Source organism: Columba livia, chromosome Z (genome assembly GCF_036013475.1).
Source record: "Columba livia isolate bColLiv1 breed racing homer chromosome Z, bColLiv1.pat.W.v2, whole genome shotgun sequence".
Taxonomy (NCBI): Eukaryota; Metazoa; Chordata; class Aves; order Columbiformes; family Columbidae; genus Columba; species Columba livia.
Window position 1 is genome coordinate 73236023 of NC_088642.1, and position 23501 is coordinate 73259523.

General features: G+C 42.3%; 1 protein-coding gene across 3 annotated transcripts in view; it reads left to right on the top strand.

Annotated features, from left to right (window-relative positions):
* HSDL2 (hydroxysteroid dehydrogenase like 2) overlaps positions 1-17510 on the top strand; it is a 32549-nt gene extending 15039 nt beyond the window's left edge. For 2 of the 3 annotated variants that reach the window (XM_005513428.3, XM_065046376.1), the window contains exons 3-11: positions 985-1083; positions 1205-1319; positions 6995-7098; positions 8030-8128; positions 12541-12735; positions 13214-13285; positions 14592-14771; positions 15285-15413; positions 15869-17510. In XM_005513428.3, the coding sequence (XP_005513485.2) occupies positions 985-1083; positions 1205-1319; positions 6995-7098; positions 8030-8128; positions 12541-12735; positions 13214-13285; positions 14592-14771; positions 15285-15413; positions 15869-15981 (1106 nt within the window). In that variant the 3' untranslated portion in view covers positions 15982-17510. Of the gene's footprint in view, positions 1-984; positions 1094-1204; positions 1320-6994; positions 7099-8029; positions 8129-12540; positions 12736-13213; positions 13286-14591; positions 14772-15284; positions 15414-15868 lie in introns of all 3 variants that reach the window. The other variant, XM_065046377.1, reaches the window with a different exon arrangement.
* Positions 17511-23501: the final 5991 nt, after the last annotated feature.

Genomic DNA, 23501 nt, shown 5'->3' on the forward strand with positions numbered 1-23501 from the left:
TACCAAATAGATGTATATTTTAAGATGACTGTATATCACTACTAATAGAATTCAAGCTTGTAATCATAAGTTTCCTGGGGAAATGGTATAACCAGATGTACAAATCTTAGCCAAAAGCAAAAAAAGAAGAAAGATAGATTCAGCCCATCAACTGATCCCAGAAGTCTGTGATTCTGACTCCTTGACTTCTCAGTGATGGTGTCTTCCCTAACTTTTCCCTATTGTTAGGATGTTTTATACTATTTTCTACATTTAGGTGGAGCTTGAGTGACTCTAGTCATACATACCTTTGTTATTGATTGGTGTACAGTTCTTGTGGGTTTAAAAGGTATAGACTTAAAATTTCAGAGAGCATGCTTGAGAGAGAATAGAGGCATGATGGAGGCAGGTAGCTTTTGGGATGGAGGTGTGTTTTGGTGTTATAATGAAATTATAATGAGCAAAGTTCATCCACAGAACAAATTTTGTCACACCTGCTAGCTCAGCAATGAGCATTTTGGATGGACTGGAATATTTCACTCTTATCTGATAGCAACTATGTGCACAGTACCATCTGGTTCCTGTACCTGCCATGTACACAGAGACTGGTCACGGTGTCTCCACACCGTTCCACCCTCCGTTCTCCTTGGTGCCAGCACACTGGGCTCCCCCCGTATACTGACATCCAAGAACATAGGCCAGGCTGGTGGGGGGTGGGAACTGTGCAGAGCAGATTCCTTTATTCTCAATAAGTGTACCTTTGGTAATCAGTTTCAATAATTTGACCCCTCAATTATTATTCCACAGTACTATACACATTCTCAATGTTAAGTTTTCGGTTTCGTTTCCCTGTTCTTTATACAACATGTAAAACGGTCACATTTTAAAAGTGCAATTTTCAATGCCTTCTAGAAGCATATCATTGAATGAGAGATCTCAGGAGGTTTATGCTATTTGTTCCATTTGAGAGCAAATTTTTAAATGTTTAATTTTTCAATTCTGCAGTTGAAGCGGCTGGAGGAAAGGCTTTGCCTTGTGTTGTTAATGTGAGGGAAGAAGAGCAAATCATTAATGCTGTGGAGAAAGCTGTGAAGACATTTGGAGGTACGCTACGGTATGGAGGAGACAGTAACAGGCAGATTGTTTGAACAAAAAGACAACAGCCTGCCTTACTTGTGCTTTTTGTCTTTAAATGCTAATATGAAATGGCTTATTTTGAAACCAGGAATTGATATTTTGGTGAACAATGCAAGCGCCATCTCTTTGACTGGCACTTTGGAAACAGAAACGAAGAAAGTCAATCTTATGATGGAGGTCAATGTGCGAGGAACCTACCTTACGTAAGTGGTGAGAGAGGGAAGCGAAGTAATTGTAACAAAAGGTATGATGTTATCTCGGTTTTTCTGAGAAATTGTTTAGCTGATTTGCTGCCCTGGACCGCAAGTGTTCTACGTGTGCTTACAGGAAATTGCTCAGTTAGTTGCCAGCTGATTTGAAATTAATATTTGCAAGAATTTATTGCAAGTTGGAGAAAACAAGAACCTTATACTGTAGTCAGAAAGTGTTCACAAGCTCCTCCATGCAGGTAGGAAGCAGAAACTCGTTTATTTCAAAATGGAGCTCCAGGTTAGCTTTGTTAAATGCTGCCTGCTCTTTCAGGCAAAATGACTTGACTCTTTTCATACATCAAATGCAGCATCTTGTTCGTCAGCTTCCTTCTCATAAGCTTCTTTCTCGTCTTTAGAGACATTATATAACTTAATCTTAGATGTAACTTAATGATCTAAAGTGTTACCACCTGCTTTCAGCTAATCAGTTCTGTCATTTATTTAAATTGCTATGCCAAGATTTGATTTAACAATTTCTGTGGTCCTTGTTTTGCTTATTTTTTGGATGTGGTTTCAGTAGGTGGGCTCATCCTTAGATTTTTAGGATGCAATTTAAAGTTCCTCTGTTCCAAAATGAAATCTTTGATTTTGACAGCATTGTGGTTTTTAAAAAAAGCCCTTAAAGCGATGCAGATTCTCTAATTCAGTTGTTGATGAATGTGATCAGGAGCTTTTGTATCGAGTTTTATCTATAACAGTGTCTGTCATTCTCCTTTGTGCAGATGAATCTGATTATCGGATATCATTATTGTATTCCTTAATGTTCTTTTGCTAAGAATCAGTGAAGGGATTTGCCATTATGATTGTTTAAAAACACGGATGAATAGCAGCTTTCTGAATCAGAGAGACACATGTGCAGCATGTAGATGGCATGGAGAGTGAAAGGGTGGAAGAATGAAAACATCTATTTGCAGAGTGGGATTTCTGTGCTTCCAGCCTGTGATGTCTGCATTTGAAAGGCTCTAAGTGTAAATGGTTCTGTGTGCAGAAAGCAAAACTGGCATTCCAGAAAACACTTTGTGGATATATCTTGCAGTGGATTCCGCTGTATTGCTAGTGGTAAGCTCTGTTTATCCCTCACCACCCAACAGGGACAATCACTTTCTTGATGGTACCTCTAGCAATTCCGTATTAATGGAGTGTTCTTAAAGTATCTTTCCTTTGGGTGCTACTTTGCCTGGAAAAGATTAAAAAACAGGTTCTGTGTTGCTGCAGGTGGAAGAATATACGAAAGACTAATGCCTCTCAAGAGAAGTTACAAATTATTACTGCTTTTATAGCTGTTAGTTGGGAAGACCTAGTCAAGCATTTCAGCCTTTTCTTCCTCTTGCTTTGTATTTTGGTTCTGTTTGTAATTTCACAGTATCACAGTATGTTTGGGACTGGAAGGGACCTCAAAAGATCATCTAGTCCAATCCCCCTGCTGGAGCAGGAACGCCTCGGTGAGGTCGCACAGGAACATGTCCAGGCGGGTTTTGAATGTCTCCAGAGAAGGAGACTCCACAACCTCCCTGGGCAGCCTGTTCCAGTGTCTGTCACCCTCACTGAGAAGAAGTTTTTTCTCAAATTTAATCGGAACCTCTTGTGTTCCAGCTTGATCCCATTACCCCTTGTCCTATCATTGTTTGCCACCGAGAAGAGCCTGGCTCCATCCTCATGGCACTCACCCTTTATATATTTATAAACATTAATGAGGTCCCCCCTTAGTCTCCTCTTCTCCAAACTAAAGAGACCCAGCTCCCTCAGCCTTTCTTCATAAGGGAGGTGCTCCACTCCCTTCATCATCTTGGTTGCCCTACTCTGGACCCTCTCCAGCAGTTCCCTGTCCTTCTTGAACTGAGGGGCCCAGAACTGGACACAACATTCCAGATGTGGTCTCACCAGGGCGGAGTAGAGGGGAAGGAGGACCTCTCTCGACCTACTAACCACCCCCCTTGTAATATACCCCAGGATGACATTGGCCTTCTTGGCCACAAGGGCACAGTGCTGGCTCATGGTCATCCTGTTGTCCACCAGGACCCCCAGGTCCCTTTCCCCTACACTGCTCTCTAATATGTAATTTCCCAACCTATACTGGAACCTGGGGTTGTTCCTGCCCAGATGCAGGACTCTACACTTTCCCTTGTTAAATTTCATCAGGTTATTCCCCACCCAACTCTCCAGCCTGTCCAGGTCTCTGAATGGCAGCACAGCCTTCTGGTGTGTCAGCCACTCCTCCCAGCTTAGTGTCATCAGCAAACTTGCTGATAGTACACTCTATTCTCTCGTCTAAATCGTTAATGAATATATTGAATAATATTGGCCCCAGTACTGACCCCTGAGGCACTTCACTAGATACTGGCCTCCAACTAGACTCCGCACCATTGACTACCACTCTCTGGCTTCTCTCCTTAAGCCAGTTTGCAACCCACCTCACTACTCTATTGTCTAGACCACACCTCCTCAACTTAGCTGTGAGGATGCTGTGGGAGACTGTGTCAAAGGCTTTACTGAAGTCAAGGTAGACCACATCCACCACTCTTCCATCATCCATGCACCTTGTTACATTCTCCTAAAAGGCTATGAGCTTGGTCAAGCATGACTTACCCTTGTTAAAGCCATGCTGACTGCCCCTAATAGCCCTCTTATCCTTGATATGCCTTGAGATGGCACCAAGGAGAAGCTGTTCCATTACTTTCCCAGGGACAGAGGTGAGGCTGACCGGTCTGTAATTACCCGGGTCCTCCTCCTTGCCCTTTTTGAAGACTGGAGTGACATTTGCTTTCCTCCTATCCTCGGGCACCTCCCCCGTTTCCCAAGACTTGGCAAAGATGTTGGAGAGTGGTTCAACAATGACTTCAGCCAGCTCCCTCAGCACCCGCGGATGCATCCCATCTGGACCCATGGATTTATGGATGTCCAGACTATTTAATTGCTCCCTAACCCAGTCCTCATTGACTAAAGCAAACTCCTCCATTGACCTGGCTTCATCCGGGGTCTCAGGGGTACAGGGCTCCTCAGGACAGCCTCTGGCAGAGTAGACAGAGACAAAGAAGGCATTCAGTAATTCTGCCTTCTCTGTATCTTCTGGCACCAGGGCACCCACCCCATTCATCAGTGGGCCTACATTGCCTCTGGTATTAGTTTTATCTGCTATGTATTTGAAAAAGTTCTTTTTGCTGTCCTTGACCCCTCTCACCAGCTGTAATTCTAAGGAGGCCTTGGCTATCCTAGCTGCCTTCCTACATCCTCTAACAGCAGCCTTATATTCCTCCCAAGTGGCCAGCCCCTGCTTCCATGACCTGTAAACTCTCCTTTTCTGCTTGAGCATACCCAACAGATCCCTATTCAACCATGCAGGCCTCCTGGCTCTCTTTCTTGACTTCCTTCGTGTGGGGATGCTCTGATCCTGAGCGTGGAAGAAGCAATCTCTGAATGCAATCCAGCTATCTTGGGCCCCTTTTCCTTCAAGCAGCCTTGCCCATGGGATTTCCCCCAGCAATTGCTTGAAAAGGCCAAAGTTAGCCCTGCTAAAGTCCAGGGTTGCAATTCTACTTGCTATTCTGCTCCTGCCACCCAAGATGCTGAACTCCACCATCTCGTGGTCACTGCAACCCAGGCCGCCCTCAACCTTTACTGCTTCGACAAGACCCTCCTTGTTAGTGAGGATGAGATCCAGCAGTGCACCTCTCCTAGTCGGCTCCTCCACCATCTGCATGAGGAAGTTATCATCAATGCACTGGAGGAATCTCCTGGACTGTGGCTGGCTGGCTGAATGGTCCTTCCAGCAAACATCAGGGAAGTTAAAATCACCCACAACAACCAGGGCCTGTGACTGTGAGGCCACTCTCAGCTGCCCATAGAAGGCCTTGTCAACTTCCTCAGCCTGATCTGGTGGCCTGTAACAGACGCCCACAACAGTGTCACCCCTGCCAGCCTGACCCTTGATCCTGACCCATACACTCTCAACTTGCTCGTCATCCACTCCTGGGCAGAATTTAGTACATTGTAGTTGCTCTCTCACATAGAGAGCAACTCCACCACCACGCCTGGCTGGCCTGTCTTTCCTGAAAAGGGCATAGCCATCCATGACCACATTCCAGTCATGTGAACTGTCCCACCATGTTTCTGTAATTGCCACCAGATCATAATCTCCCGACCGAACACAGGATTCTAACTCCTCCTGCTTATTCCCCATGCTGCGCGCATTGGTGTACAGGCACTTCAGGGAGCGAACTGAGCACACCAGTTTCTCCCTAGGGGCATAGGAGGCCACCCGGTCCTCATCAGTTTTAGAATGCTGCCCCACTGGGACAAGCCCAGCTACAACCCCATCCCCCTTCGAGCCTAGTTTAAAGCTCTCCAAATGAGCCCAGCTAATTCCTGCCCCAGCATCCTTTTGCCTCTGTGAGATAAACCTTTCCCACTTGACACTGTCCGTACTGGTGACTTATAAAACCAACCATTATCAAAAAATCCAAAGCCCTGTCTGTAGCACCAGTCTTGGAGCCAACCATTAAGAGACTGAACTTTCCTATTCCATCCCACATCGTCCCTTGAAGATGGAAGGAGTGAAGAGAAGAACACTTGAGCCCCTGAGTCTTTCACCATCCTTCCCAAGGCCTTGAAATCGTTCTTCATTCCCCTAATTTGTAGAGATCTGTTTGCAATTTAATATTGAGAAAGGTATAATAGGCCAAAAAAAAATTGTGTGGATTTTTTGTCTGTGGGGAGGAGGTAGGGAGGATGTCCCATCTCACAGAGTATACCTGTTGATGCATTCTTGGTTCCTGTGCGTTAAGGAATTAAGACATATGTCTGTTAGTGAACCTCACACACTCCCACTGAAAGATTTGAGACCACAGAACATTTAAGCAGGTGGTAAATTATTAACTTTACTACTTTAATGATTTTGCATTTGAAGGTGTCCAGTCTGTGGCTGACAGTATGCGTGGGTTCTGTTGAAATGTGTGAATAGTAGGTCAGTAGTGTAGTCCACTGCAGTGCCATTCTCACTATGAAGCTTGATTAAAAATTCTTCAGTAGAGATCAAAAGTAAACATACACCCTATTGCTAAAAGTGAAGTCAAATGATAGCTTCTTTAAAGTTATGATTTACAGATATGTGTAATTTCTAAGCTGAATGAAATAGTGAGTCTTCCAATCAGCAGAGAGCAGGTTTTTAGTTTTGCTTGGAATATTTGTAGTAGCCTTTCACTATTCAATATATTTCTTCAACATGATTTTAAAGAAGAAATAGGTATGTGATCAGAAGGCAAAGCATTTATGACTGAATGATGCTTTGAACCGTTAATTTTGCTTGTTGCCACAGGGTGTTTTGTTGCACTTACCAGAACTATTGCAATGAGATTATGGCTTCTGAGCATCTGGAAGATCGGCTTTAGGAGATGCTTTTGCACTATTTGGACAATGTGGTCCAGTGTAGCAGGAATGAATACTAGAGTTGAGATAAATGAGCTAGGACAGATTTTTTTTGTTTTTCTTTGTATCAGTTAAGTAACTGATACAATAGCAGGTTCTCAGCTTAGTGTTGGGCTTGCATGTGAATGAAAATACTGGTCTGCTAGTATGGATTTTCCTGTGTTCCATAAAATAAGAGATTACTAACTTGTCTGAATATCTTTCAGGTCTAAAACATGCCTTCCCTACTTGAAGAAGAGTAGGAACCCCCATATCCTGAACCTCAGCCCGCCTTTGAATCTGAATCCCCTGTGGTTCAAAAATCATTGTGGTGAGTAGCATTCAGTGCCTTTGTTTTTGTTTTTCAAGAACCACGTAAATACCTGGTGAAATGTGCAGGAGTTCCAGCCCAGAATGCTAGATCATAAATCCTTAGCACTCTATACAGACCGGCACTAATGGTTCCCGAAGTGTTTTATACCAAACCTAAAATAAATTGTTTTGTGGGAAAACATGGTGCAAGTTTCATGGCCTGACACATCCTCTGTACTTTCAAGAATGTTTTCAAGGTGTGTGCTTTTTCATCAGACTTCTTAAGACTACAAAATATTTTCTGTTCCAAATAGAGATTGAAAGCCAGAATCCATTTTCTTACCAGTTCAACTTCACATTTGATTTAATAAAGTTTAATGTTATCTTTTAAAATGGAAATTAATTTTGAGGTGGGAAAAGGACCTAATTTTGTCTTGAGGTTAGTGTTGCTCATTTTAAAACTGTAAAAAAACCTTTCAATTTCAGACACTTGTTGTGTTAAACTCCTCCAGCAAGTCCCAAGAAGTTTATCTTAGAATAGTTAAATGACAAGGGTTTAGAAATTGCTTTATTATTTTTCTTCCCCTTTTTGTTTTGTATAGAATACTAGTTCGATTGTTAGCAGCTAGTACGCCTTAGGCCTCTTGAAAAAAATGTGCTGTGTGTGAAAAGTGCAACAAACCCACCATATGGCTAGGATTCAGCCCTTGTTTTTGTCAAAACATGCGTAGCTTTCATTTTATTTGTAGTGAAAAGATAGCAGACTACAGTTCGTATCTGCTGGAGGTGGTGGGAAGAAGGAGATTTTAACTCTATTAAGAGATTTTAACTATAGGAAGATGTCCCCCTTAATTCTCCTTATGAACAAATAATTTGCTTTTTCTTTCCTTCATAATTGAAGTCCTGTTGATAGAGCATTAACTTTATATTTTTTGTACTTCTTGTCTTAGCTTATACCATTTCTAAATATGGGATGTCCATGTGTGTCTTGGGAATGGCAGAAGAATTTAAAGGAGAAGTTGCTGTCAATGCTTTATGGCCTAAAACAGGTGATTTTTTTTTTAATGGTACTAAAATAGTGACTTTCTCTATTTTGTCTTCCACAACTTGTTTTATTTGACTTTGGTTATACTTCAAACTTCTTTGGAATTGATTCAGGATACCGAGCTGTTATTTTGCTTACTCTTCGTTCATCTTGCATGGATGCTGGTTTTCATTCCTAGTTCTCGCTGGAACATTGTCACTTTGATCCAAACTCATCCTCAGTTGGTTTGAAGCTCTTTCAGTTGGCTGAAGCATCTCTGTAATGTTTGGCTTGTCTGTTCTCATGCACCTGGAGTTTTGCTATGGACAGAATCACAGAAGTATTGGCGTGCTTTCATTAGTGGGTACTAAATGTCTGTGTATGTAGTACTATTTAGAATTCCTTCCTAGTTAAATGGCAAGAGTGTAGATGGAATTGACAGGATATATACCTCTGTAAATGCAGAAATAATTTTACAAAAAAGCATTCCCACAAATTTTGGCATAATGGGTCAGTAAATGGTTCTTCACAGAACCAGCTGCTTGCAATTCACAGGAAATCAAAGAGCTCTATGGAAGAAAAACAACCTGATACTCCCACATTGTATTAATTTCTGTTTGTTGTCTATGGGTCTGTGAGGAACAGGTCTGCTGTTTGAGGTATAGCCAGCTGTTTGGCAAAGAGACCAGTCTCTTCACCACAAACACAGCAATGTGCAGAAATTATCCTGATGTTAAAATCAGTAAATACAGAGAGTGGTCCTGCCCTATGATGTTGTGAGCCCAGTCATTGTGTTACGGAACATTACAACAGCAGAGTTTATTTCCGTATCTAGTGGGGAGAGTGAAGAAGGAAGAGGAAATAAAAATATGAACTACGACCCTCATCTGGGCTAAGTGCTCCAGTGTAAGAAATGTTTGTAGCCAGACAGTTGCAGGCCCCTCTTGACTTTTGGTGTGGAAGCTCTCTGATTTGCTTCTTCTAAAGTGAATATGAGCAAAACTTAATTATTTCAGACAGAATCAGCTGAGTCTCTTTGTTCAAATGCTGTAGTAACACCTCAGTTGTACACTTGGTTAGTATGCCTGACAGACCAGATCCTGTTTCATTAGTCTGGATGCTTACATCCTAAATTCTCCCAGTAAATGGATGCTTCATCATTCTGCTCACACAATGAGTTTTACCCATAGAAATGTTTTGGTAAGGGATTGGCTTTTTGAATGATAATTATTCATGATAATTTTGTTACCACAAAACCTGTAGTGTGTATTTTGAAGAGGATAAGCTCTTCATCTTTGATGTACTGACAGCAACTGCACATATAACTTCAGGGTCTGGCTTGGCCTCCTGGCAGGGGAGTGAAAGCTCACATATCAGGTTTTGGGTCTCTGTTGAATATTTTTATTTCTGAAGCAGTGAGAAGAAAAATGCACTTGTTTCCACATCATTGCTTCTTGAGTGCTCCAGGGAAACCTCAGAAAAGTTTCAGTGGAGATTTCCCAAGATCTGTCTTTGTTGTCTGGAATAGAGCCATGAAACTTGGTTGTTAAAGCTTGTAGTTCCCTAGACCTCATGCCCATCCCACCTGACTTGGCCCTAAAATGCTGCTGCTACATAGGTTTTATAACTTCTCAAAATCCTATACGTAGGAGTAATTTGCTTTTCGATTAGCAGAGGTCTACCATTTTGTCCTTTTTTGTCATTGACTGAGTATCTAATGTAAATTGTGTATAGGAGTTAGGGACAGTGAAAGAATTTATCCAGACTATCTTATTCAGACAGAGTGGTATCAGGCTGCAGACAACATGACTAATTTGACTGATTTTCTCACACAGAAGGTGTTAAAAGTTTGTGTCTTGTAAGTGTACATATTTACATGCTGCATAGGCACATTATGTGCACCGTCCACAGCTTTCTGATTCTGCAACACCTTTTCTCTATGATTCTGGATATGATAGAGAAAACATTCACTACTGTTGTGGTTTTATATCTCCCAACATACTGTTAAAAGCTAAAGAATTCTTCCTGCAGAGACCAACATCCTATACTAGGTCTTTATTTTGCAGTGTAGGTGTTTTCCCCCGCCCATCTGTATAATTCATCCTCGTGTTTTTCATGGCAAAGGAAAATGGAACCTGGGAGAATTTGTCCACCCGCTTACTATGAGAAGATTTTCAGAGGGACGGCTAACTTTATAGGCAGAAATTATGTTCGTCTTACGTTGCATAGTTGAATACATCATTTGTTTCCAGTGTTTGCAGATGCTGTAGCATTCCAAATGTCAGTAATAGTACCAGTCTCCCAGATGTGTTCTGCTATTAAAAGGTATCTATGATTAAGCTTCTAAAAAATCTGACTTGCTTATTGGGGGGAAACCCAAACCAAAAAAGTGGTATTTTGTGCCTTACAGTGCCACTGTGTCCTTGGTAACGTGTTTGTACTTGCTAAAATAAACAAGAAGATGACAGTGCAGAAGCTGGCACTTGTTATAGAGTGCAGCTAATATCTCTTCTCCTCGGGAACCTGCAGAACATGAGGCTTAGAAATGCAGGAAGATTCAGTTCACAAATGACAACAGTATAGTCTAATAAGTGCTTTTTAAAATAAATATTTCTCTCTGTGAGATGCTGCAAAATAATTTAAAAATAAATTAAGTTTTCTGTAAAATCGAAGGTGTGCAGACAGGGCTTTGTATTTTCTGATTCCATTATTGCTCATTCAGTTTAAGACTGTTAGAAACATTAGATGAGCAAATTCTCCAGTACAAAAAATGTTCTTTTGAAAGTTCTTTTCCAAAAGTGAAAAAAATAAGTATTTTGTATGATTACCAGAGAGACAGAGTTCCAGGCTCCTATGGTATCTAAAATACTGTTGCAAAGTTCTTAATTCAAAAATCTGCTGTAATCTCATGCAAATGTGATTGGCCTCAGTGCTAATATGGATGCCAGTATCTCTTGATTAATCTGACTCTAAACATGTGAAAGTGTGCTGGTAATAGGATGCCAGGAGCTCTCCATTTATCCAAAAGTGAAAGAGGAAGCCTACCAAAAGGGCATCACCAAGAGTGTGTGTGAATAATAAAAGTTGTCCTGGGATTGAACTGGAAGACTCTTCATGTGCATTAGAGGAAAAACAGCAGTACTTTCTATGAAATAGGTGAAACAGTGTGCAGCTAGACTACGAGGTAGTAGCTGTTGAAAACCTTTTTGCTTCAGTGTGTGCACATAGATTTATTGTGCTCAGAAGGGCAGTGGCTGACACTGACAGAGAAGTGGCAGAAACATGGGCTAGGAAAACTGAACAGATTAACGAATCCTCAGAGTAGTGGAATACATTCATCCATTCATCAACAGAACCTGGTAAATTTCATCAGAGTATTTGACAGAAGTATTCTCTGAACTGCTGGTAGTTATTTAAAAAATATTAAAAAATCTCTCAGGACAGGTCACATTTCAGAGGACCAAAGAAAGGCAAATTCGGGCATGTCAGCCACACCACTCAGCTTGGTGTCATCCGCAGACTTGCTGAAATCCCACTGTCTGTGCCGTTGATGAAGATCTTAAACAGTACTGGTCCCAGTACAGACTCCTGAGGGACACCACATGTCACCAGTGTTCAGCCAGACATTGTGCCATTGACCATGACTCTCTGGGTGCCACCATCCAGCCAGTTCCTCATCCACTGAATGGTCTACCCATCAAATCCATACTTCTCCAATTTAGAGAGAAGGATGTTGTGGGGGACCATGTCAAAGGCTTTACAGAAGTCCAGACAGACAACATCTCTAGCCCTTCCTTTGTCATAATGTCAGTAGCTTCTTTGGGGGGGAAGCATAAAGAAGACTAATGGAATGGTGCAGAAGTTATTAGAATTGGTTAATAAAACAACCAGAAACTTAAAAGAGATCTGAATTTTATTCTTGGGTCTAACACAGCCTATATGTGGAATATTGAACAGGTTATTTGAGTTTTTGCTACTTGGTTTCTCATCAACTTATGAGAGACACTTTGGTATCTCATGGGAGTTACTACAAAGCTAAAATTAAGCATTAAGATTTTCAGTGTGATAGTCACCAAGTGAAATAACCTCTTAATGACTGATATGTTGTATGTTCACTTTGAGGAAAAAAGTTGTCCTGTTTTTCATGTGTTAAGAAGGAAATCCAAGGCAGGAGGGGTCATTGATAAAGGGATAGACAAATGTGACCATTATAAAAAGTCCTGCCCATCATCCCAGTTTTTGGTTCCTTTAATAGTTTTCTGGTTTTTACTGGTGCATGTAGAGAATTATTTGTTCCTTGGTAGTATTTCGTAGCTTTGTCTTTCTACAATTTCCTTCAATGTGAAAGCAAAACAAAGTTTGTATACTTGCCGGAGAAATAGGAATTTAATGTTGCCAGTGTTAAAGCTTTGTTTTCTTATCCTCCAAACTTTCTAGCCATACATACAGCTGCTATGGATATGCTGGGAGGATCTGGAGTAGAAAAACAGTGCAGGAAAACCGACATTCTTGCAGATGCTGCATATTGCATTTTAACAAAACCAAAAAGTTTCACTGGAAACTTCATTATTGATGAAGATCTGCTGAGAGAAGAAGGAGTTAAGGATTTTGATGTCTATGCAATTGCACCAGGTAAAACAGATCTTTAAAATGAGAAGTTCAGGAAGGAAGTATGGAGAATATTAATACAGTTTTCTTTCTAGGGCCTCTTAAATTAGTCTGTAAAAAATTGCATTGCCTCAGCTTTCAGAACATGACTTCCTGGAAAGCACATATGAGCCCACTGAAATTCTAATCAGCAAGTGCCTATTAAATTAAAAAAAATACTTTAATTAAAAGAAAATGGACCTGCACTGTAGATGTATATATTACTATTTACCAGCTAGTGAGAGTTTTTTCTTCTTCACATGTTTTTCATTGCAACTGCAAGAGTATTCTAGGTCAGATTTTAAATGAAACAAATTCTAAACATGTTATTTCATGCTATGTCTTTCCTTCAAATTATAGTTTATTTACTTCTAAACCTTACTGTATTTTCTTACAGAATAGATTCCTGTTTGTGATGTCCAACTTTACTTGGATTTACTGTTAGATTTTTCTTTCATTTTAGGTCAGCCCCTGATACCTGACTTCTTCTTGGATGTTCCAATTGACACAGCAGCCGTGAAAGAAGGAAGATATGGTAGGGAAGGCACTGTGTGTTAAAGGCGGTCGTTTCTGACAGTAATGAATGCCTTCTGTATTTCAAGTTGCTTTTTCTTTTCTCCCAAGAGCTTGGACTCCACTCAAGCTATGTGGCAAAAACCCTTTTCTCATTTGGCAGATATGATTTATGGAAATGATTCTGTATTTAAAGCTAGGGAAAGAATGTTACCTCCTGCAGGACTTTCATGTTATAAAATCAGTGCCTTATTTTGAAGGATGTTTTTTTAACCATCTGAATTGTGGTAGCATGGAGGTCACAGGTGGATATTGCTGGAAAAGATAAATAGCAACAGCACGTTTTGCAGCAGTAAAAGAATGCAACGTATGGCCTCTAATGCTTCTTAAATAAAACATCCGTGTTCTACACAATTTAAATATCTCTTAGATTAAATGGAGAAGTCCTTTTTAGAAAAGCACTCATTTTGCTTTTTCAGAATTGTAATGTGTCAAGTAGAAGGGCAACTAAGAATACTGATGAGGTGTCACAACAGTGCCAAAATAGGGATAGAAGGGCAGAGGCGGCAAAGTCTGAACAGTTCCTTTCCCTTGAAAATACTGTATGAGCAATCACGCTAGGACTGCTCTGCCAGAGACACGTGGTGTGAGTTCCCTGGGCAACACAATGCAGGTTATTTGGTAGGGACTCACAGAATAGTACTAACTATTTTTTTGTATTTAAGAGACCTGCAAGACTTTCTACAATATTTTCAGAGGCTGTTCAACTTGATCAGCCTTGTAAATTGCAAATGCTGTCCTTTCTTGTTAAATGTATGTGTTCATGGCAGTATAGTAAAACTTTGGTTAAAGCAGTGAGTTGATGTAGAGCTTAGAAGCCTTTGCAGAAGCATTAATGAAAATACCAATGTTCTTAGCAAGACAGAGAAGGCGGAAGTATTTTGAGGTGAAAGTGGTATTTATTAAAGACACTGGCTTTTGTGAGTGATGTCAGAAGTGTGTGGGTTGCAGTAGAAAATGATGTGCTGAGTTAAGTGTAATTAACTGTGAACAGTCAGAATTAGAATTTTGCTGTGGTTTTATTTTCATTTTTCTTTTGACATATTAAGAAGAGAAATATATTACAGAATTACTTTTAGTGCTCTACACCTGTTCAGATTCCCAGGTGCTAAAAACGTCCTTTATCAGTATTCATACTAAAATGGGAAAATATTCATTTTCCCTACTGTGAAACTTATGTCTTTTCGAACTGAGTTCTCTGTAATATTTCTACATGCAGTTTTAAACTGTTTTGCATTTATAAGAGAAAAACAATGTCATTCATGTAGGAGCTTCTCAAGAATTCAAAGAGGAGAAGAAATTAAGTGGATCCCAGCCTGAAGGACCTAAGGTTAACACAGGATCTACTTCAGCCAAGCCTGTTGCAGAAACATTCAGAGTTATTCAGGGAGCAATGAGTGAAGAGTATGTGAGAACTACTCAGGGTGTCTTTCAGTTTGAATTATCTGGTAAGACCATTGCTTGTAAAACCTTCACATGCTCACACTCCTAGCGAAAGGCACTAGTGTTTTCAAACAGAAAAGCTCACCTTTCCTTGCTGATCCCAAAACAGACCATCTTGTGTGGTCTGTATGACATTCCTTCTCAGAACCAACTTCAGCAGGCAGGATGCTTGCTGCTGCTCCGGGTGCAAAGCCTGCAGACAGGTTTTGTCACTGGGTCAGTGTGACCATTGGCAGGGGTGGTCGCAGGGCCATGTTTAAAGCGCCAGCTGCCACCAGCTCTGCCAGAAAAGTGCTGCCTTTGTGCTCTGCCCGTGTCCCTGATACGTGGTGCTGCGGGGTGTTTGCCAGAGGCTGGCAGAACGTGGGGCAAGTGGTTGCTTCTTGCAGAGCACCACTGTCTGATGTAGTATTGAGTGACTGCTCCAAATGGACATGGCAGTGGCCATTGGGCAGGGAGGAACAGGGAGGGCACAGCGCTTTTTGCTGCCTTGTCACCTCTTTCCACTCTCTGTTTAGGTGATGAAGGAGGCACTTGGTATATTGACCTGAAGACCAACGGTGGGAGCGCTGGTTTTGGAAAGCCCCCTGTGACAGCTGATGTGTTTATGAGCATGTCAAGTGATGACTTTGTGAAAATGTTCACAGGTGAGTGACAAAGCCATTTGCCAGGGCAGGCAGAGGTATGGGTTCCCAGAAAACCTTCTGCTGATGGCAAATAGACAGCCTCCTCACTTTGTGGTCCTGGGATGGAGGAGCTTTCAGTTTTCTGTGGCTTAAGTGAAAGTGTAGGATAGAACCTCTCAGATTTTTCTGAACTCTCATGTTCTGTGAAGAGCAAAACCACAAAAGCTTATAGTGTTTTCTTTTAACTTAAGTATTTAAATGTTAGCAGGCAATGTAGCTTCAAAAGAATACTGTCAATCTGTTGGAGTTCTGTTCTGCACATCTCTAATCTGTGTTTCCTAAAGTGCACAGCTTTTAGAGCAGAACTCTGTAGCAATATAGTTGCTAGGTCTCGCTGTAGTGGCATTACATTTTCCTGTGCACAGGTTGTGTCCAGTTCCTTTTCATTTTCTGATGGTTCTGTTTCTTCTTTTTAGGTAAACTAAAGCCCACCATGGCCTTCATGTCAGGAAAAATAAGGATTAAAGGTAACATGGCACTAGCACTAAAGCTTGAGAAGATGCTGACACAGTTCAACTCTAAACTGTGAGGGGAAACCCTTACTAGCAAAACAGTGGCCTTTCAGATATAACCGCAATGTTGTTTTAAAATGGTTGTCCTAATTTTTCTCTAATGCAATATAAGAAGTATGGATAAAATGTGCTATTTTTAAAGAAGAAATAACTGCTTAAGACAAGAAGGTCTTTGTGATTAAACTAATTCCTTCTCAAGAATACATGTATTAGGTTGCAGGCATTTTCTTTACTTCTGCTCCTTTGGATCAATGCTGAACACCTGAAGTGAGTTTTTCCTCACATAGTTGCTTGCACACATGTCCCATGAAAAAGGTGGGGAGAGCAAATGTCACCCTGCAGATCTGTTTCTGTGACAGAAGTGCCATGCAGAGATTCCTGAGCTGGCTTAGAAGTGGAAGCAATATGGGCAGTTTAGCGGGGCCCTAATTACCCCTGGTAAATGAACATCTCAGTAATTCTTTTTTGCTTTCCTGAGTTTGTTACCTGCATTAGCCCTCATACTCTATATTGCACTGAGGCTGCACAGACACATGCAGTGTAGGCAAGTTTTCTTTTTGTGAAAAGATGCCTCCACGCACACACAGACACACAAGCATGGACGGGCACACACACAGAGTCCCCTGTCCCTCACTGCTACAGACAAGGCGCTTCCTTCACAGCCCCTTCATGTTGCATTACAAGGGTTAATCTGAGCCGCCACAGCCCACCACTTCCCCTTCCTTCCCTTTGGCTGGTAAAGGTTGAAGCTCTCTAGTGAAAGCACACGTCCCCACTGTGTAAGTGGACAACTGCACACATGGTCTGCAACTTTGTGTGACGGCATCTGCAAAGCCAGATGCACCCGCCTCATAAAATATTTGTTCAGTGTCCCTGTCAGAGACTGAAAAGATAATGGCTCAAACATTGTGGCAAAAACAGTTCATCCAGCTGCAGGAGATGGGACATTGGGGATAAGGTGAATTGTGATTTACACATCAGTGACAAGCTGAGGAGCCACGCAGGCTGGCTGGCTGACACAGGAGGTGCGGCACCTGCTGGAGAGCACGTAGCTCCTGTCTTCTGATAGGCCGAGCATGGCACTAATGGCAAAGCTGAGACCCTTCTAGACTTTTCCATCTTTCACAATCACCCCCCAGTGATGCCTGCACAAAATACCAAAGATGATTAATGCAGGCAATCCAGACGACTGTAGCAGTCCACCTGTGCAAGCACTGGTGTTGCACACCCACGATCCTGAGCACCACTCCACCCATCAGTCTCACCGCAGGAACTGAACAAGACACAGGAGCGTGCTGCACATCACTGGATCCAAGCCTGTGATCCAAAAAGCAGAGCCGTAAGGATGGTAAAATCTCTCTCTCTCTCTTTCCTGTACTTATATTATTTTGCTTTCTTTTTCATAAATAATAACAAGATTTACAGCCCCACATGTGCCACAAACTTTTTTATGTTTACCAGTTGAACCTAAAATAACATAAATCCTTCTGCTACCAAATAATTTTCCAGTTGGGCCAAGCTGCAAAATAAAAGCCTTTTGTTTACAGTATTGTGTACACTGTTTTCCAACCAACGGGACGCATGAACCTGAGTCACCAGGTCCCCACCCATACCTCTGTGTGGGACGTTACAGTCCCCAAAAGACGTGCCTGAAATTTAGAGCATTTTATTCTCCAAAGCAAACTGAGAAAGCTTGCAAGATGTATGATTTATTTCCTAATTCACTGAGCAGTCCAATAGTTCACAAGTTCTTAAAGCATCTGCTTATCTAAAATTGCTTATGACCTGTGTTGTGAAGTTTTATTGCTTCCATTACAGCTGAATTCGGTAATAAGTGTAAGAAACAATTATTCTTCAAATATAATAGGCTTGGGCAGGATCTCTAAGCAAAGCAATTTTTATAACGATATTGCAACACCGGGTGTTCTACCTAAAGGTAGGCGCACCTAATAGGACAAGAAGCCCCTGCTTATATCTCCCCAAAATCCCGGCCGCAGTTTCCCTCCCCTGTTCCCCATTGGTTGGGTACTTGAGGGTTTACAGACTATCCTGACACACACGATACCCTTCCCTTTATCAGTCTATTTAAGATATGGATTCCTGGTACTTTGGCTACACTTCCCCCTAGATTAACTTATCAATACAGGTATCAGTGTGTATACAGGTATCAGTATATATTCCGGGAAGAGACTGTGTATTACATCAAGAATTCATAGTCTGATGTCTCTCGGTCCTTCCCCCCTGCTGGGGTCAGGTGCCAGGTCCTCAGTTATGTAAAAACAACAGTTCTTCATTAAAAGTTCCTTACAATTAGAAAATGCCAAATTCACTTCTATGCTCTCCAGTCTCAGGGGTCCTTAAAAAAATGGAGAGAGGTTCATCTCCCAGCAGACACGCAGGTCTGGGGGCGCGGAGGGGGGTGGGCGGCCCCCATGGGACGGGGCAGCACTGCTGGGCTGTGGGACTGCGCCCAGCTCAGCGCCCAGCTCATGCCCCCATCCTGCTGGCCTGCAGCCTCCGTGACTCTCAATAAAACTTATAATTGTTAGAGAAGAAACAACTCAGCCTGATTGTGGTGCCCAACAATGAACATATTTTTCTTAATAATTTGCTAGAATGATTAAAATAAAAACAATGTCTCGAAATTCTGATGTTTCAAGGATAATTTTTTTAATTCTCACTTTTTCCTTTGATGGCAAACTGTTCTCTGTTACTGTGAGGTGTAGCCTAATAGAACTTTATTTCTTATAATATTGTCTTTGAATTACCTGATGACTGCTGAGATCTGAGTTCTGATTCCAGGATGCACAGCACATTTCCACTGTACTGTAAGAATTGAACTAAACGCTTTTCCTCTGACTGGGACACAAACAGCATTTTCCTCTCTTGTTCTGGTTTCACAAAGCTTGTAGGAACTGACAATCTATCAGATGTTTTTAAAAAAGGCCAATAATCTCAAGCTATTTGAAAACACAGTGTATGTGCTTCTGTGTAAAATACGGTCACATAGATTTTGTTTCTGTAGGGAGTCACCTTAAAATACGAAGCATCTTTTGAAACCAGATACTGATACTAGAAAATGTTTCTAAAGTGAACGTAGGCATTCAAAGTACATTTCCAGGTACTGTTCTGTAACACTGGAAGAGCTGAAGCAGCTCAAAGAACTTGGGTATTAGGAGGAGGGTTAATTCCATGCCTATGTCATTATCAACCCCATGCTTTTGCAGTTTTCCCTTCAGTGCAACTTCTTTGTCAAAGCACTTTGTTCTTCAGGATTGTGGAGGTGGAGGGGAAAGTTGTGCAGCATCCAGTTCAATATGAACTCTGTCCTGGTAACCCAAAGGCAAAATGTGCTTATTTGCTTCTCTGCCTTTTTCTGTAGACAATGTTGTGTGTGTTTCTTGTGCAGTCACTGCTCTTGCACAGGACGGTTGGTCATCATGAGTGTTATGTGGCGGTGGGCTGTGATGCCTGTGCCATCCCAGAGAAAGGTGAAGAATAGTGCTTTTGTTGGAGATGGAGCCAGAGCAGCACACCCATTTCCAGCTGGCCCCAGTGTTTTTTCTGTCTCTAGCACACGAGTGGGGTGGTGGCAGGGTGGAAGAGCGAGAGCTCACCGTGCTGCTCTGGGGGATACTGGTTGTTGCTGGCAGCACTTCACCACTGAGTTACTGCTCCTGCCAGGGAGAGCGGGGCAGGAACCACTGCATCCCACTCTTCAACTGGTATAAGCGGTTATGGATTCACACCCAACAGCACAAGCAATTCACTAGCAAGAAAAAGGAAAACCAGAAAACTCGGACCTCTGTTTTTCAATTAAATGTATTTACACTGCACTACTTGACCCAGGGTGTGTGCATCCTGCAAGCAGCACCCTGAGCACGCGGGTGGGGGTCCCGCTGCCTTCCCCTCGGCGCTTAGGGGAGGTGGCTGTGCCACGGGGTGGGTGCCGTGGGAACTGGTGATGCTGAGCATTGCGGATATTTGCATTACGAACATTCACGTTACGCCATTCTTCAAGTTTGCACTGTAAACAGACACGTTTACATGAAAAACGTGCCTTTCTGCTGTGCGCAGTTATGACGAGAACTGCAACAGGAGGAATTACTGCGGATATTTGCATTCTGCAGAGGATTTTTGCATGAGGGCAGAAATGTCCTGCTTTTTAATTTGTTGCTCAGTTCACATCTTTTTGAGGTCCATAAAAATGAAGTGACTAAACAAGCTGTGACTGTTCTGTTACTGTGAATAACTGAGGAAAAGCTGCAGGTTCGTCAGGTGACCAGTCCGGTTAGTAAATTAAGAAAACGGCTCTTACTACGTACATGAAACACAAACACTATCTGCACGCTGGTGACGGTCACGGTTATCGCACTGTGAAGGAAGTGAGAGCTCACGCCTCGTGTGCCCAAGGGCCCCATTCCTGTCTCCCAGGGCTCCGTGCCTGTCTCCCACCTCTGTTTCAGCTCTTCCCGTTGTGTGTTTTTCCCCAATTAAAACAGAGTTGGGGACAGTCCATGGCCTGGTGCAGCGACCTGGGACGTCACCCTGCAGCAGTGAGGGTGCACTTCTCAGTAACAGAGCACCAGGACTTGTCTTAATTATTTGTCCCACCGAAATAATCAGTGAGAGTGTAAAGCTTTGTTGTCAGGGAGAGACTTGGTTTGGAATATTAACACGAATGCTTAAAACTTCAACAAAAAAATAAAACCACCAAATCTCAGTCCTTACAATGGAGTTTTGCTTAATCTTAGTTCTGTGTAGTCTATCCTAGACTAAGATGTTGCTTTATATAGTGAAGTTAAGCAATAACTAGCTAAATATAACTAACTCAAGCAATAATAGATAGAGTCAGTATTTTTTACTGGGCTGTAGCTGTTCCTCTGTAGCTTTGCTTCCCACAGTTCCAACTGTAGGCCGATGCTGAAGGAAGGGGGGGACACTGACAGCTGTGTGGGGACAGTACCGTTGTATCTCCAGAGACAGCTTTACCTGCACAGAGTAGGTAAGGTATGGTCACTTCATGTCACCTTGGGGAAAAACAATGGAAAGAGAAGGAAGGGGGAGACTGCCCAGTGACCAGCCAACAGGTGAAGCAAGGGGGTCCCCAGAAAAGTGTCCTTTCCAGTGTCAGCAAGCAGTGGTGATGAGGAAGATGACTATTATTGTCAGGCTTTTTCCTCTGTTAACTTTGCATTAGAACCCAGCCAATGTCCCTCTTGGTTGTTCCTGTAGGTGATGCAGCCAGTGCTGACCAGCTGACGTTTAATCAGTCACACATGGTGCATGTGGGCTGCTCCATTTTATACACGTTTATGGCTGGTAATGCTTACGGATGTTTACGTGACTATTATCTACTTTTCTATTTGCTACCTCTTGTTTTCCCCCTAACATAAGCTGAAGTTACAAAAGAGGTAGAAAACACAGTGTGAAAACGGGGGATTCTCAGACTATGAGCAATTTCTTTCCGAGAGAACCTATTATAATATTGAGATGAGCAGGTGGAAGGCTATGGGAATAACAGCACCAAGGCAACAGTATAGAAAGGAGAAGGGAAAAAGACTGACACGGCAGCTCAGGTGGAAGGCTGCAAGTGAAAGGATGGCCACAGGAACACACACAAAGGTGGAAAAGGCCCTTGTGCATGTGGATGTGCAGCAGTTGACATGTCTGGCACTTGCTGCTCAGCGCTAAAAGAGGGTTTCTAGAACTAAACTGTAATTGCAAGATTGGACTTGGAGACCTGCACGTTAGAACTTCTCAACCAAGGAGGCAGGAAAACGCACACGTGGTTCCTGCATGGCATGGTTGAGCTGAAGTTCTGCGGTCAAACTCAGTCTCTATGCAAGAAAGAAAAAGTGGGTTCTTTTAAATTTCTTAAATGTGAACTGTAATTTTAAGCTTCTTTTCCTGTTTTTAGCTTTTCCTGTTGATAGGAACCACATGGCATGAGCATCAACTCTCAGAACATACCTTTTCATCAGTGGTTAGACTTTTAGCAGGGTGTGGGATAGCTACAATATCATTATCTTCAGTTGTAATATTTGTCCTAATGGTGTGTATGTGTGAGATACAGTATTGGGAAAGTTAACAGCATAAATCAAGTGTAAAGAGTTCTGGAATTTTTTCCTAGAAATATAAGTCATACTCCATGAAAAAATATTTTATCCAGAAGGATGTTGTCAGCTATTTCTTTATAAGGCAAGAGCTTCCTATTTCTGCTAAACAATTATATGTGATACAGAGGAATTTTGTGATCCAGACTTTTCTGTAGAAGAGTGCCTGAGGTCACATCTAGTCACTGAAACTCCAGTCTCTCAAACTTTTAAGTTTACCAGGCTGAAAACAGAGAAAATAAAAGAATAACGCAGTTGGCTTACACAAAGCTGGCAGGAAACAAGCCCAGCTGGCTCACTTGGTTATTTTCTTTGCCAGAGGAATAAATGCTCCCGTGATGGTGACAGCTGAACATATCCATAGTAAGCAATACTGCATTGTCACGTTACCACCTTGGATGCCATCATTCTTCTCTTCTCTGAGAAAGATCCCCCAAAGACACGACATAGAAGGCACTGTTACCAGCCTGTTACAGACCAGCAACTGCACCAAAGGCTGGAAATGGCCCCAGGAACCGAAAACCAACCCCCACACCAGCCCCGCTCTGTCCTTGCAAAGCTCTTCCCCACCCTCCACCTTTTTGCGGCTGCAGGGTGAGCTCTGTGAGGCACCTGAGAGCAGGTCTGAGAGCAGGTCTGCCCTCACAGACGGCGTCAGGAGAACAGAAGACGACATGCTGTGGGTCTGCTGCAGCCTGTGTGCCTCGCCTGCAGAAAGCCGCCCCTCTTCTGCGCCCAGGAGCTCACAGCCTGCAAGGCCAGGGGGTGAAGAACAGGAGCCAGTTACGTTTTAAAGCCATTCTCTGTGCTGTAAAGCACATTAGGGAATAACTTGAGGCCACATGCCGGAGACCAAAGTGTCACGGTTTCTTAGGCACAGAAAACAGCCCATCGTCCTTATCCTATACATAGATATTACACACTGTACGTTCTCACTAATGTCAGCCAAATCTCCATCCTATAATTAGCACATACTTACACTGCCAAGTCCCCTGCTTTCTTTCAAGTGGTTTTCTTGTTGAGCTGTTATTATACATTTTTACCATACTCATTATTCAGGCTTTTGTTTAAATTGGTCTGCTTTACTTGTGTATATCTGTCACGTAACAGGTGACACTCACCTGCTGTTGCCACAGACACGTCCTGTTCCACCACAGCCCCAGGTGTCTCCGCTATCATTATGAGTCTTCCCAGAACAAACAGAGAGCTGCTATCAAATTAAAGACGGGAGGGAGAACTCCAGCCTCGTCCTTTTCTGTCTCAACCCTTTCTTGCAGATGGCTGCTCTGGGGAAGCTGTACAATACTCCTTGCATGCAGTTCATCAAGGCTTTTTCTGACTCCTGTTTTTTACCTTGCATGTTGGTCTTTTCTTCTTTTTATTTATTTTTTTTTTTCATGTAAGACATTTATGTTATTCAC